At 41.2% G+C, this 16,005-nt stretch overlaps 1 protein-coding gene across 2 annotated transcripts in view; it reads left to right on the top strand.

Moving 5' to 3' along the window:
- LOC112636969 (E3 SUMO-protein ligase RanBP2) overlaps nucleotides 1-16,005 on the top strand; it is a 74,411-nt gene continuing 58,406 nt past the window's right edge. For both annotated transcript variants that reach the window (XM_025405796.1, XM_025405797.1), the window contains exons 1-4: nucleotides 1-203; nucleotides 12,603-12,670; nucleotides 14,252-14,363; nucleotides 14,788-14,940. In XM_025405796.1, the coding sequence (XP_025261581.1) occupies nucleotides 132-203; nucleotides 12,603-12,670; nucleotides 14,252-14,363; nucleotides 14,788-14,940 (405 nt within the window). In that variant the 5' untranslated portion in view covers nucleotides 1-131. The remainder of the gene's footprint in view (nucleotides 204-12,602; nucleotides 12,671-14,251; nucleotides 14,364-14,787; nucleotides 14,941-16,005) is intronic.

The following is a 16,005-nucleotide window of genomic DNA, read 5'->3' as shown; positions in this document are numbered from 1 at the left end:
TTCGTCGGGATGGTCCTCCGCCGGCGACGTCGCTGCGTCACTGGTTTGCAGGCGCTTTCCTCTTGGAAGTTGCGACTGCTGCGGGGCTGAGCGCTGGTCTCCCGCGCCTCGGGAGCCAGGTTGGCGGCGCGATGAGGCGCAGCAAGGCCGACGTGGAGCGGTACATCGCCTCGGTGCAGGGCTCCGCCCCGTCGCCTCGAGAGGTGAGTGGATCTCGAAGAGACCGACGGCTTCGACCTGGCCGGGCGGCGGCCTCGCGAGGCTCGGGCGTCATGGCTCCCGACGGGCGCTGCTCCCTGGCGCCCACTGTTGAGGCGCCGGCCGGCTAGCGCGGTCCTGTGGGCGGCGTGGCGCTGGCAAGCGCAGGGAGAGCCCTGGGGGGACCGCTGTGGGCGGGAGACCGTTGGCGCCGGCGCTTCCTCTTTCTCCCGGCCTGTTCCCGACGGTCCTCGCTCGTGGGCCCGCCCTGGCCCGGGCTTTCTGGCCGGTCGCGCGCCGCGTAGTACCCGCGCGGCCTAGTTCTCGGGGGGCTTGGGCACCCGGCTGCTATGTCGGCGGGATTCTTCCCATCCCCCGGACATTTTACGTGTTGCGGCGGAGGTCGTACCTCCTTGGCCTGGGGGAACCCAGTGGGGACTGACGCAGCTCCGGGGTGCGCTTTGGCGGCTGTGACGAGTGACAACGTAGGGATCTCAGCGCGAACGTTTGCAACGGCCCGACGGCGCAAAAGACACGCGAAGTCCCCTTGTTTTGAGTATGAGGTGTTTGTCGCTGTCCCTTTATAAGGGTCCAGCTCCACTCCTCATACTCACCTCCCCCACCCCAGAACAGTTTGGTAGCTGCTTTTGCTTTAAAAAAAAAAATTATAAATTTCTTATAAATCGTTAGTATGGCTTACAATTTTTAACCTTTTCCAAAAATGTTCTTAGGATATTTTTCCTCTTTATAGGTAAATAATGTGATCTGTTTTGGATTCAATAAGACTTTAGCAATTGGATCTAAAGAGTGACGGAAGAAGCTATTAAAGGTGGATGTGCACAGAATGTTGAGTCAGTTTGCTTTGGCTTGAATAATCAGCCCTGTCGTTCATAAGCTGGGTATTTGGGGCCAGTTACACTTTTCATCCATAGGTGGAGTTGTAACATTGATAGAATTTGATAGGATCCATTTTAAACATTTAGGGTTGTGCTTGATACATAGCACTGAATGTTAGCTACAAGTCACTGTTTTTATTGTTGATGTTAAAAGGATATTGGCGGGGCCCGGTGGCTCACGCCTGTAATCCCACCACTTTGGGAGTCCAAGGAGGGCGGATTGCCTGAGGTCAGGAGTTCGAGACCAACCTGGCTAACATGTTGAAACACCGTCTTTACTAAAAATCAAAAAAAAAAAAAAAAGCCGGGCGTGGTGGCGCACGCTCGTAGTCCCAGGTACTCCGGAGGCTGAGGCAGGAGAGTGGCTTGAACCTGGGAGGCGGAGGTTCCAGTGAGCCGATATCGTGCCACTGCTCTCCAGCCTGGGCGACAGAGGGAGACTCCATCAAAAATTAAAATTAAAAACAAAAAAACCAAAAAAACAAACGGAAACTCACGGATGACCATGATTATAATAGCAGCACAATTGTGTCTTTTATCATAACTAAGTGTGGGTTATCTTATTTTGTGCTTCCAGCCGCCCTGTGGATATTGAGACCTCTAGAGATTAAAGATACCTGTTCAGGGTCAAATAGGAAGTGCAGCAGAATTTTGGCAGTGGGTCTGATTTAGTTTCTCTTGGGAACTGTGGAGTAAGTTACAGCCTGTTCCTCCAGAGAGGAGGAATAGATACCTACTTGTACATTGTAATTTCAAACTGCTGGCGTAGTCATAAATATGAACGTGGTGATAGAGTCTAAAACAGACCTTATTGAGGGTTCCAGTAACTCCTGAAATTAAAGACTTTAATTTTTATGTTTTTTTTTTTTTTGAGGTGGGGTCTCACTCACTCTTGTCACCCAGCTGGATGCAGTGGCGCTATCTCGACTCACTGCAACTTCCGCCTCCCCAGCTCAAGCGATCCTCCCACCTCAGTCTCCCGAGTAGTTGGTACCACAGGTGCACCCACCACACCCGCTTGTTTTTTTTTGTTTTGTTTTGTATTTTTGGTAGAGACTGGATTTCACCATGTTGCCCAGGCTGTTCTCGAACTCCTGGGCTCAAGTGATTTCCCTGCCTCCACCTCCCAAAGTGTTGGGATTCCAGGCGTGAGCCACTGCAACGGCTATTATTTTATTTTTGAGACAAGGTCTCTTTCTCCCAGGCTGGAGTACTGTGGCGGGATCATGGTTCACTGTAGCGTTGACGTTCTGGGCTCAATCCATCCTCCCACCTTAGCCTCCTGGGTAGCTGAGACTACAGGCATGCCAGCTACCGGCATGCATCACCATGCCCGGCTAACTTTTTTCTTTAATGTAGAGACGGGGTCTTACTATGTTACCCAGGCTGGTCTCCAACTCCTGGGCTCGAGTGATCCTCCCGCCTTGGCCCCAGGTGCTGAGATTACAGGTGTGAGCCACTCTGCTCAGCGTTATTTTTTTTTTTTTAAACAAGCTTAAAAATAAAAATAAAAAAAAGCAAGCTTAGAGCCTTTCTGAGATTCTTAGGGGGGACCTTGGCTTCCAAAAGATTAAAAACCACTGGTCTAGACAGAAGTTAGAATGTTCTTTCAACTACATAACTTTTCCATTAAATAAAGTGGAGTGGTGGCAAAATTTTGAGGATTCATTGTTATGACCACCTCTCTCTTTACACTTAAAGAATATTTTTTTTCCCCCAAACAAATTGAAAGTCATTTACATTAGAATCTGGGGGATTTCAGTGGAATATGGATTAGCTAGTGAGTAACTTTGGAACATGTGAAGCTATTCTATAAAGTTAGGTTTGAGTGAAATGACAAAACTGTGTGCTTGGATAGAAGGTAAAGAATGGAGGGAGAAGAGGCAGTGTCTGTGAAGAATATAAAGAGGTTGGTATTCTCCCCCAGTTTGGCAGAGGCTGGCCATCTGTGAACTGACCATGCTTTCTAGAATGTCTGAGTTTTGGAGTGTGATGATGTGTCTGTGTATCTTATCTTTCTAGTCTTCCATTGTGCTTTCATTTGTTAGTCTCCTCTTTGTTTTGCCGTTTTTCTACTCTCCTCACGTGCTTTTGCCCTTCTTGAAAATATTATTCGCCTGTAATTCAAGCACTTTCGGAGGCCGAGAGACCAGCCTGACCAATATGGTGAAAATCCGTCTCTATTAAAAATACAAAAATTAGCTGGGCGTGGTGGCAGGCGCCTGTAGTCCCAGCTACTTGGGAGGCTGAGACAGGAGAATTGCTTGAACCCTGGAGGCGGACGTTGCGGTGAGCAGAGATTGCGCCACTGCACTCCAGCCTGTGTGACAGAGCAAGACTCTTGTCTCAAAAAAAAAAAAAAAATTAAAAAAAATATATAATTCTTTCTCTAGTTTTTCTTTTTCCATATGGCTTCTGTTTAGTTTTTCTAGGTTCTGTCAAGTTGGTTTCTTCTTCTGCAGCTGATTCCTACTTCTCAAAGGCTACTTGACAGCTCTTATTATTATTATTATTATTTTTTAGAATAGGGTCTTGCTGTGTTGCCCAGGCTGGCATCAAATTTTTGGGCATAAATGATCTTCCTACCTCTGTGTCCTGAGTACCTAGGACTACAAGCAGGTGCCTTTGACAGCTGTTAGTTGTTTTTTCTGCCCTTTACATCTATACTTCATATTTCTGAGTAACACACATACATACTTTTGTTATTTTTAATTCCCTTTCTCCCATTTTGGACATTTTCTTTTTTTTCTTTTTTGGGGCAGAGTCTCGCTCTATTGCCCAGGCTGGAGTGCAGTGGCACGATCTTGGCTCACTGCAAACTCCACCTCCCGGGTTCATGCCGTTCTCCTGCCTCAGCCTCCCGAGTAGCTGGGACTACAGGCACCCGCCGCAATGCCCAGCTAATTTTTTTTGTATTTTCAGTAGAGACGGGGTGTCACCGTGTTAGCCAGGATGGTCTTGATCTCCTGACCTCGTAATCCGCCCACCTTGGCCTCCCAAAGTGCTGGGATTACAGGCGTGAGCCACCGCGCCCAGCCCCATTTTAGACATTTTCTACTGACTTTCTACTATGCTCCTCCCAAACTGTCCTCAGACACTTTGGTTTGCCCCTCATTCTTTCAGTACTGCAGTTTTTGCTTAAATGAATATTTCGCATTTATATAAATATCATAAGGTAAATATTTTTGCATTTGAATTGCCCCTGTTATGCAGTTTTGTTTTTCCTGGACTGAATAATTGCTTTATTTTTTGGTTTATGTTGTGTTACTCCTTGTTTTCTTAAACTCAGCAATTTAAACCCTCAAATGTGGTCATACTGGTCACATAATCCCATCAATTTCAGCTTAAAACATTGCTTGATTGATTGTCTTTCTACCTAAGATACCCTTGCTAACAGACTCCTCCAACCCGGACTGGTTTTTCTTCCTCTTTACTATGCAGCTGTGCTCTTGGGACTTCCCTTTGTCATCAGCCTGAGAATTCCCTTCACCTCTTTTCTGAGTTAGACACTTTGTTTCTTGTATCTCATGTCCTCTTGATTTACTTTCTTTGTTTTGGTGTAGCATAGCCTCACTTGCTTAGAGGAAAAGTGGATGAGAGGTTTTTTTTTTTTTTTTGATAGGGAGTCTTGCTCTATTGCCCAGACTGGAGTGCAGTGGGGTGGTCTCGGCTCACTGCAGCCTCCTTCTCCCGGGTTCAAGGGATTCTCCTGCCTCAGCCTCCTGAATAGCGGGATTACAGGTGTGTGCTACCATGCCCAGCTAATTGTTTTATTTTTAGTAGAGATGGGATTTCACCATGTTGGTCAGGCTGGTCTTGAAACTAATGGTATGCCTGCAAAACATCTTTACTTAATTTAGTTGATCATTTGGTTATCGAATTCTGAGTTTGAAATAATTTTTTTCTCGATTTTGAGATCATTGCTCCATTTTCTAGAAGTTCTGTTAGAAGTCCCATGAGATTCTTGTTCTTGGTAACTTAAAGGTTTTCTGGAAGTGTCCTTTCAATTGGGAAACTCATGTCTTTCAGTTCTGTAACATTTCTTGTATTATTTCTTTGACCATTTCTTACCTTTTTTAAAATGATGTTTACCTGAAAGTTGGAGTTTCTCTAATTTTTCTCTTATTCTCCTCCTCTTTTTTTTTTTTTTTTCTTTTTCTTTTTTGAGACGGAGTCTCGCTCTGTTGCCCAGGCTGGAGTGCAGTGTGCAATCTCAGCTCACTGCAAGCTCCACCTCCCAGGTTTACGCCATTCTCCTGCCTCTGCCTCCCGAGTAGCTGGGACTACAGGCGCCCGCCACCGCACCCGGCTAATTTTTTTGTATTTTTAGTAGAGACGGGGTTTCACCTTGTTAGCCAGGATAGTCTTGATCTCCTGACCTCGTGATCTGCCCACCTCAGCCTCCCAAAGTGCTGGGATTACAGGTGTGAGCCACCGCACCTGGCCTCCTCCTCTTTTTGTTCTGCCTTTTGAGAGATTTACCCTTATGTTCCAGGGGAAGTAGATTGGGGAACTCATGGTTCACTATCTAGACTTTTCTTCATTGTCCTGTATAATCACTGCCTTCACCCTTGTTGGAACTTCACAGATTTGGATCTGATCAGATGGGTTTGCTGAGAACAGCAGCTTTTTTGGAGGATTTTAGGGGTAGAGGAATCCATTTGACTGTGCAAGATAGAGATGATGTGGTGTCTCTTAGGGTCTGACTGTTCCTGTTGTCAGCCCTACATCAGTTCTTGATATTTGGCACCTTAAGTGAATTCAGGTATTTGCTTATAGTGACATCTGCTGTCATGGAAAGAAGTACTGCTTGAAACAAGTATTGTCCTGTTTACATAACATGGGCTCTGCTGCTTCCTAGCTGTATATCTTTAAACAAGGCACTTACCTGTTTGAGCTTCAGTTCCCTTGTAAAATGAGGTTAGAGGCAAAATAGAATATAGAAAAATAATTTATAAAGTTGTTTATCTTAAGATTGTCTACTTTAATAACATAGTTGTAAGCAAAGAAGGTAATGGAATTATTTTTCTATTATGTGTTGGCGTTGTACCTTGAATCTATTTCTTCATTTTGAAAAGGGGGAACTGGCCGGACACGGTGACTCACGCCTGTAATACTAGCACTTTGGGAGGCGGAGGAGGTCAGATCATGGGGTCGAGAGATCGAGACCATCTTGGCCAACATGGTGAAACCCCCATCTCTACTAAAAATACAAAAATTAGCTGGGTGTGGTGGCGTGCGCCTGTAGTCCCAGCTTGTACCAGGGAGGCAGAAGTTGCAGTGAGCTGAGATCAAGCCATTGTTCTCCAGCCTGGCAACAGAGCGAGACTCCGTGTCGAAAAAAGAAAGAAAGGGGGAAACAAGCTCTTATTTCTTTACATGCTGTCCTGACTATTGTGTATTATTTTTGTCACATATTTTCTCCTGTATCTTTTAAATTTGTGCATTTAATGGGGAGGGGAGACTGTGTACCCAGTTCTTATGTATTCTCTTCCTTGCTTTAAAAAGTATTTGTGTTTAATTTCAGTTCAGTTCTTAACCTGTTTTCTCAAGTCTTTGTTAAGAATACTAAGTGAAGTTTAAGATTGCTTATAGTTCTTTTTATTTTATTTATTTTTTTGAGACGGAGTCTTGCTCTGTTGCCAGACTGGAGTGCAGTGTAGCCATCTTGGCTCACTGCAACCTCCGCCTCCCGGGTTCACGCTGTTCTCCTGCCTCAGCCTCCCAAGTAGCTCGGGTTACAGGCGCCTGCCACCACGCCCGGCTAATTTTTTTGTATTTTCAGTACAGACAGGGTTTCACTGTGTTGATCAGGATGGTCTAGATCTCCAGACCTCGTGATCCGCCCGCCTCGGCCTGCCAGAGTGCTGGGATTACAGACATGAGCCCCCGCGCCCAGCCGCTTACAGTTTTTTACTTTTAAGATGTATTCTGTTTAGGATGGACAGTCAAAATACTGTCATACCAGGATCACTTGGAATAGTTTTCTGAGTGTCACAGAATCTGCCATGTTGCTCAGGCTGGTCTCAAACTCCTGGGGTTAAGTGATTTGCCTGCTTTGGCCTCCCAAAGTGCTGGGATTACAGATGTGAGCTACACTCCCAGCTCTGAGTGTCACTTTTTGACATAGTTTTTTTAAAAAATCAACTTTATTAAGGTAGAATTGATATACCATACAATTAATCCATTTAAAGTGTACAATTACTTGATTTTTGGTGTATTACGTTATTAATTTTTTAAGTTGTAGAAAACTATAACAATTTGCCATTTTAACCATTTTTAGTCGTGCAATTTGGTGACATTAACTACATTTACAGTGTTGTTCAGACATCACCACTGTCTATTTTCAAAAGATTCTATTACAGAGATCCTGTAGCTTTTTAGTAGTGACTCTACAGGTCCTCTTTTCTGCAGTCCCTGGAAACCTCTGCCTACTTTGTTTGTCATGACTTTGCCTATTCTGGATATTTCATATTAATAGGGTTATATAGTATTTGTGCTTTTGTGTCTGGCTCATTTCACTTACCATGTTTTCAGGGTTCATATGTTTTATAGCATGTGCCAGAATTTCATTCCTTTTTATAGCCGAATAATAGTCTATTGTATATATATTCCACATTTCATTTACCTCTTCATGTGTCATTGGATACCTGGGTTGTTTCCTTCTTTTGACTTGCAAGTAATGCAGTCAACACTGGTGAACAGTATCTTGAGTGCCTGCTCTCAGTTTCCTTGGTTATATACCTAGGAGTAGAATTGCTGGATCATATGGAAACATTTTATGTTTAGCTTTTTGAGGAACCCCTAAATTGTTTTCCATAGTGGCTGCACTATTTTACATTCCCACCAGCAATGTATGAGAGTTCCAATTTCTCCACATCTTTGTCAACACTTAGTTTCTATTCTTTTTGATTGTATCGGCTGGGATAGGTGTGAAGTGATATCTCATTGTGGTTTTGATTTGCATATTCTAATGAATCATGATGTTGAGAATATTCTCATGGTTTATTGGCCATTTGTATATGTCCTTATAGAAATGTTTATTCAAGTCCTTTTTTTAAAAAAAAATCAGGCTCTCGCTCTGTCGCCCAGGCTAGGGTTACAGCCTTGACCTCTTGGGTTCAAGCAACCCTCTCACCTCAGCCTCCCGCGTAGTATAGGCATGTGCCACCACACCTGGGTGATGTTCTTTTTTTTTTGGTAGAGGCTGGGTTTTGCCATGTTGCCCAGGCTGGTCTCCCACAGCCTCCCAAAGTGCTGGGATTACAGGCATGAGCCACCAGCCTGGCCTATTCAAGTCCTTTGATTTGGGCTTTTATTTTATTTATTTTTAATTTTTTTTTAGTGTATTCTACTTTTATGACTTGGGTTTTTTAATTGGGGTGTCTTTTTTGTTGAATTGTAAAAATTCTTAATATATTCTGAATATTAAACCCTTGTCACATATGTGGTTTCCGAATATTTTCTCCCATTCTGTAGGTTTTGCAGAATAATTTTTTTTTTTTTTTTTTTTTGAGATGGAGTTTCACTCTCGTTGCCCAGGCTGGAGTTCAGTGGCACCATCGTGGCTCGTCGCAACCTCTGCCTTCCAGGTTCAAGCGATTCTCCTGCTTCAGCCTCCTGAGCAGCTGTGATTACAGGCATGCGCCACCATGGCTGGCTAATTTTGTGTTTTTAGTAGAGACAGGGTTTCTCCATGTTGGTTAGGTTGGTCTTGAACTCCCAACCTCAGGTGATCCACCCACCTTGGCCTCCCAAAGTGCTGGGATTACAGGCGTGAGCCACCATGCCAGGCTACAGAATAATTTTAATTAAATCCATTTTATCTGGTTTTTTTTTTGTTTGTTTCTTGTGCTTTGGGTGTCATATCTAAGAATACATTGCTAAATCCTGGGTCATGAAGATTTACCCTGTTTTTCTTAGAGTGTTGTGCTTTTTGCTCTTATATTTAAGTTGTTGGTCCATTTTGGGGTCATTTTTGTATATAGAGTGTGGTAGGGTCCAACTTTATTCTTTTGCATGTGGAAATTTCGTTGTACCTTCACCATTTTTATAGAGACTGTTGTTTCCTTATTTAATGGACTTGGGTCCCTTGCCAGCACCAACTGGCCATAGATTTATGGGTTTATTTCTGAACTCTCAATTCTGTTTTATTGGTCTGTGTGTATCTTTATGCCGTATGACACTGTTTTGATTGTTGTAGCTTTGTGGTAAGTTTTGAAATTGAGAAGTGTGAGTTCCTCCAAGTTTGTTCTTTTTCAAGAGTTTGGCTTTTGGGCACTTTGCAATCTCATCTGAGTTTGAGGATTTGCTTTTCCATTTCTGCAGAAGTGACCATTGGAGTTTTGGGATTCCAAATTTGGGAAATAGGGATTGCATTGAATCTGTAGCTCACTTTGGAGAATATTGACAGCTCAACAATATTAGGTCTTCCTATGTATGAACATAGATGTCTTTCCATTTATTTAGGTCTGTTAAATTCTTTGAGCAGTTTTGTTTTTGTTTTTGTTTAGACAGGGTTTGGCTGTGTCACCCAGGCTTGAGTGCAGTAGTGCTATCACTGCTCACTGCAGCCCTGACTCCCCGGGCTCAAGCCATCCTCCTGCCTCAGTCTCTGGAGTAGCTGGGACTACAGGCAAATGCTGCCATGCCTGGATATTTATTTTGCATTTTTAGTAGACGCAGAGTTTTTCCATGTTGCCTAGGCTGGCCCCGAACCCTTGGGCTCAAGTGATCCCCTGCTGAGGCCTCCCAAAGTGCTGGGATTGCAGGTGTTAGCCTGGCCTTGAGCACCGTTTTATAATTTAAACATACAAGTATTTCACCTCCTTGTTTACATTTATTCCCAGGTATTTTTTCTTTTAGATGCGATTGTAAATGGAATTGCTTTCTTAACTTCCTTTTCTGAGTGTTCGTTGATGGTACAGTAGTCCCTTCTTATCCACAGTATTGCCTTATGTAGTTTTACTTACCTGCGTCACCCATGGTCCAAAAATATTGAATGAGGCCGGGCGTGGTGGCTCACGCCTGTAATCCCAGCACTTTGGGAGGCTGAGGCGGGCGGATCACGAGGTCAGGAGATCTAGACCATCCTGGCTAACACGGTGAAACCCCATTTCTACTAAAAATACAAAAAAAAATTAGCTGGGCGAGGTGGCGGGCGCCTGTAGTCTCAGCTACTCTGGAGGTTGAGGCAGGAGAATGGCGTGAACCCGGGAGGCGGAGCTTGCAGTGAGCCGAGATTGCGCCACTGCACTCCAGCCTGGGCGACAGAGCGAGACTGCATCTCAAAAAATATATATATATATTGAATGGAAGATTATATAAACATTTCATAAGTTTTAAATTGCAAATCGTTCTGAATAATATGATAAAATTTCACAGCCTGCTGCGTCCTACCCAGGACACGAATCATCCCTTTGTCCAACATATTCATGCTGTATGTGCTCCCCACCCGCTAATTACATACTAGCCATCTCAGTTATCAGATCAACTGTTGGAGTATTGCAGTGCTTGTGTTCAGGTAACCCTTATACTATTTAAAATGGCACCAAAGAGCAAGAGTAGCAATGCTGGCAATTCACATAGGCCAGAGAGAAGCCATACAGTTCTTCCTTTAAGTGAAAAGGTGAGTGTTTGACTTAGGAAAGAAAAAAGATCATATACTGGGCTTGCTAAGATCTATGGTAAGAACAAATCTTTTGTCCATTAAATTGTGAAGAAGGAAAAAGAAATTTGTGCTAGTTTTGTTGTGACACCCCAAACTGCAAAAGTTACAGCCACAGTGTGTGATAAGTGCTTAGTTAAGATGGACAAGACATTAAATTTGTGGGTGGAGGACACAAACAGGAAACATGTTTCGATTGATGGCAACCTGATTTGGTACTATTCATCGTTTTGGACATTCACTGGGGTCTTGGAATTTCAAAAATAAGATGTTTGAGTAGCTGTATACTCTTTATCACATGGATGGAACATAATCTGGTTGTATCAGCATTTTTTTTTTTTTTTTTTTTTTGAAATGGAGTCATTCTGTTGCCCAGGCTGGAGTTCAGTGGTGCGATCTTGGCTCACTGCAGCCTCTGCCTTCTGGGTTCAAGCGATTCTTGGCTTCAGCCTCCTGAGCAGCGGGAATTAATAGGTGTGTGCCACCATACCCAGCTAATTTTCGTATTTTTAGTAGAAATGACGTTTCTGCATGTTGGCCAGGCTGGTCTTGAACTCTTGTCCTCAAGTGATCCGCCTGCCTCAGTCTCCCAATGTACTGGGATTACAGGTGTGAGCCACCGCACCCAGCCTGGTGTGTATCAGCATTTTGAACTTTGGAGTTTATGTAACCAAGGAACCAGGCTGTGGACCTTGTTTATTACTTGAAGAATTCAATGTTTATTTTTGCCTTTTTGAATACTTGACTGTAAAATACTGATCTGATCTGTAGGGAGAACAGTACATGGACCAGGGAATCCTCAGTGCCTTAATAGGTCCTAAGTACTTACTTATTCTTTCCCATAGAGATTTACACATGGTAGGAGAAGAGATTTCTGGAATACCTTTCCTCCCCCGAGAAAGCTGGTTTCTTTTGTTTGTTAAGTGAGAGAGTGGTACCACAGGGTTTCCAAGATTTCCAAGGCTGATGAAAATTCTTAACTTCTGTTGTCTGTCTGTCTTTCATGAATTTATTTTTTGTGTGTATGTATTTATTATTTAGAGACAGGGTCTCCCTGTGTCACCCAGGCTGGAGTGCAGTGTCACAGTCATAACTCACAGCAGAGTTAATCTCCTGGGCTCAAGTGATTCTCCTGTCTTGGCCTTCTGAGTAGCTAGGAACACAGGCATACTCCACTATGCCTGGCTGTTTTTTTCCCCCTGGAGACAGGATTTCGTTGTGTTGCACAGGCTGGTTTCAAACTCTTGGCCTCAAAGCAGGCCTCCCACCTTGGTCTCTGAAAGTGTTAGAATTAAATAGAATTAAAGGTGTGACCAACTGCACCCAGCTTATTTATTATTACTAGTAGTTTTTTTTTTGGAGATGGAGTCTTGATCTGTCGCCCAGGCTGGAGTGCAGTGGCACGATCTCAGCTCACTGCAACCTCTGGCTCACTACAACCTCCGTCTCCTGGGTTCAACTGATTCTTGTGCCTCAGCCTCCCGAGTAGCTGGGAGGCATCCACCATCGTGCCTGGCTAATTTTTGTATTTTTGTAGAGATGGGGTTTCACCATGTTGGCCACGCTAGTCTCAAACTCCCGAGCTCAGATGATCTGCCCATTTCAGCCTCCCAAAGTGCTGGGGTTATAGGCATGAGCCACCGCATCCAGCTCTATTTTTTGTTTTATGATAGGAACTTATAAAACATGGAATTATGCATTTTTCAGGCTTTTAAAAAAACTTTTAAATGAGTGAAAACAGCATATCTGAACATAAATTTAGGACAAATTTTTACTACTTTTGAAAAAATGTTGGAAAATATTTCTGTATGAAAAGTAAAACAATTTTCAATTTTTTTTAGAAGTCAATGAAAGGATTCTATTTTGCAAAGCTGTATTATGAAGCTAAAGAATATGATCTTGCTAAAAAGTAAGTACAAACTGTAACATGTATTTGTTTTTTTAAAAATCAATGCCTTTTCTCATTTTCTTTGAAATAGGTAAAAATATGTTCTTTAGTAGTTCTTCCTAAGTGTATTCTGAAATAAGGGATTTATCACTCAGACTGATGCTAAGGACCAACCTAGAGTCCATTGAGATTGAAACTGTAATTAGTGTTTTCTGTATGCTGCTGTTTGTTTATACCAAGGGCAAGAAATTGTTTGTCTTAAAACACTTTTTCTAAAAATTGTCTTGTGTTAGAGTAAAAGAGGACCATGCCTATATCTTAATTTATTTTTGGTTAGATATCCGATACCTTAATCAGATGGGAAATAGCAGTGAATAAAAATTAAACTGTAATTGCAAGACAGGAGAATAGCTTGTATAAAAGATCTTTAATTGACACAATATGTGATGCTCTAAGGCTCTATCCTAGGGATAAGAAGCTTGGTGATTCTGATTTCCTGACTTGGGGTGGATTAAATCAGGAAATGAAGAGGGAGGCAGGCATTTTTTTTTTTTTTTTTTTTGTGGCAGTATCTGTCTTTCTTGCCCAGACTGGAGTGCAGCGGCTGGCTCCATCTTGGCTCACTGTAACCTCTGACTTCCGGGCTCAAGAGATCTTCCCACCTCAGCACCCCAAGTAGCTGGGGATACAGATGTGCACCACCACACCTAGCTAAGATTTGCATATTTTGGTAGAGACAGGTTTCACTGTGTTGCCCAGGCTGATCTTGAACTTCTGAGCACAGAAGTCTGCCTGCCTCAGCCTCCTGTAGTGTTGGGACTACAGGTGTGTGTTATTGCTCCCAGCTGGGAGGCAGGCTTTTAAAGGCATTCAAAGATGGAAATGCTGGTAAGAAAGGAAAAATGGTGGTACATAAGTTATGTAACTAGCAGCACTGTGACTGTTAACCCTTGTACCTTTTTACTGTGAGACTTTGCTCCCTTAGTTTAGGTCTGGCCTAATTTCTCTGATCGTAATACTGTCAAGGAACCTAGAGGATATTTACTTATTTTAGTTGTTACTTTATTTGAGAAATGGAAATTTCCTGTATTTGGTACTATAATTAGTAATTTTTCTTCTGTTCAATTTTAACTGGATATAGTACTGTTAGAAATTACTTTCTCGCTTAAAGGGTAGATATATTTCCCTTTGTTGTCTGGGAAGTTGTTGCTCTTTAGTATTTTGCATTATGATAACTTTAAAAATGTTTACTGTAATTACTTTTCTAATTTATTTGCAAAACTGTTAGTGCTTTACTAAAATGTGATCAGAAAGAAAAAGCAATTTATATGTTCCTTTCTTATGTGTGGATAACACTGGAGAAAAATTTGGTAATTGTGACATTTAATGGTGAAATGAGTATGTGGTCAACTCTGTGTACGTGTTTTTAAGTATTACCCATTTCTTTCTATGAATACTTTTGAGTTATCTGCATAAATAGTGGTAGTCTTGAGTAACAATATATAACAAGTTTAGTGGTTGCTTTGGTTTAAGATGTATTCTTCAGTTAGCATTTAAAAGTACAGTTCTAAGTTTAATTTACTTTTGTATTTTGAAAAACAGATACATATGTACTTATATAAATGTGCAAGAGAGAGATCCCAAAGCTCACAGATTTCTGGGTCTTCTTTATGAATTGGAAGAAAACACAGACAAAGCTGTTGAATGTTACAGGGTAAGTTATAGGATTCAAATATAGCCTTTGCATAGCCAGACACATGATGCCAAGACAAATTTATATGAGTAAGTCAAATATGTTTTATGAATATGATAAAACAGGCATTGGTATCACAGTACCATTATGCGACACAGCTTGGAACAGATTTAGAATTGTTTAACACCTGTAAATCGTAAGTCTAACGGTCAGACACGGTGTTCTTTTGTGTTTTTTGCATTCAAATGATACAGATATAATTTTTATTTGATTAATTTCCAGAAAATTCCAAGGCACTTTAACACCTTTGAAGTAACATGTTTTCTCTAGAAGTAGAATTTTTTAATGGTTGGAGTGATAGTTTTTTAACCTTTATATATAAGTATATATTCTCCTACATACATACATACAGTTTACTAATCTTTAATTTCTTTTCTGATATTAGCGTTCAGTGGAATTAAACCCAACACAAAAAGATCTTGTGTTGAAGATTGCAGAATTGCTTTGTAAAAATGATGTTACTGATGGAAGAGCAAAATACTGGGTTGAAAGAGCAGCTAAACTTTTCCCAGGAAGTCCTGCAATTTATAAACTAAAGGTAAAAAAACAAAACGTAAAGGGAGAAAACTTGAGACATAACCATTTCTAATATTTGGAGTTTAAATTACTTTTCAGTAGCAAACCTTAAGCCTAGGTGTTTGTGTTTCCTTTAAAATTTTTCTTTAAAAAGTGTATTAAAACCTTTCTGAGTAACTGCTGTCTTATTAGGCATTCTTATACTTTATAAGTGACATTTACCCTTCTGGGGTAATTAATATTTTAGGGATTTTACAGTTTAGTAGCTGTAAATTAAGTAGAGCTAAGATTTACATTAAAGAATTTGGTGTACAATTTTTGCTTCATTAAGTGAAAATTACCTACAGGATAACAGTTTAGGGATATTTTAAAGAACAGTTTTCTAATAATTATTGTCTGAAAGTAGAAGGGATCATATTTTGAGATAGTAAGGTTTTCAAGCAAAAGATAAAGGTGGTTTGTCTAGTATATAAGACGTAATTACTAAAAATGATAGGAAGTTCTTGCCAGTGTGTTGACTGGTTCTGATATTCTTTATAGAGTAAACAGTTACTTAGTAAACTAACTGTTCTGGAGAAAATCTACACAAATATGTTTGGCAAACATTTAAAATGTATATTGTAATGTTTATTAATGTATATTTTATTGTGCATGTACAATATTAAATTATAAATGTATATTTGCCTTTAGCAGCCTCCTACTCCCATTATATGTTTCTGATAGAAATTTTAAAAATTTTAATTTTGAAATAATTATAGATTTTTTTGCACAAGAAGTTGCAAAGATTGTACAGAAAGATCCTGTATACTACTTCATTTTTCCCCAATGCTTATACAGGTTGAGCATTCCAAATCCGAAATCCTAAATGCTCCAAAATCTGAAATTTTTTGAACACTGACTTGATGCTCAAAGGAAATGCTCATTGGAACATTTTGGATGTCAGATTTTCAAATTTGGGATCCTCTACCTGCTAAGTATCCTGCAAATATTCCAAAGTCTGAAAAAATTCAAAATCTGAAATACTTCTGGTCCCAAGCATTTTTTTTTTTTTTTTTTTTTTTTTTTTTTTTTTTTTTTTTTTTTTTTT

The sequence above is a fragment of the Theropithecus gelada genome, chromosome 13 (genome assembly GCF_003255815.1).
Source record: "Theropithecus gelada isolate Dixy chromosome 13, Tgel_1.0, whole genome shotgun sequence".
NCBI classification, from domain to species: domain Eukaryota; kingdom Metazoa; phylum Chordata; class Mammalia; order Primates; family Cercopithecidae; genus Theropithecus; species Theropithecus gelada.
This window is presented reverse-complemented; position numbering and strand designations above follow the sequence as displayed.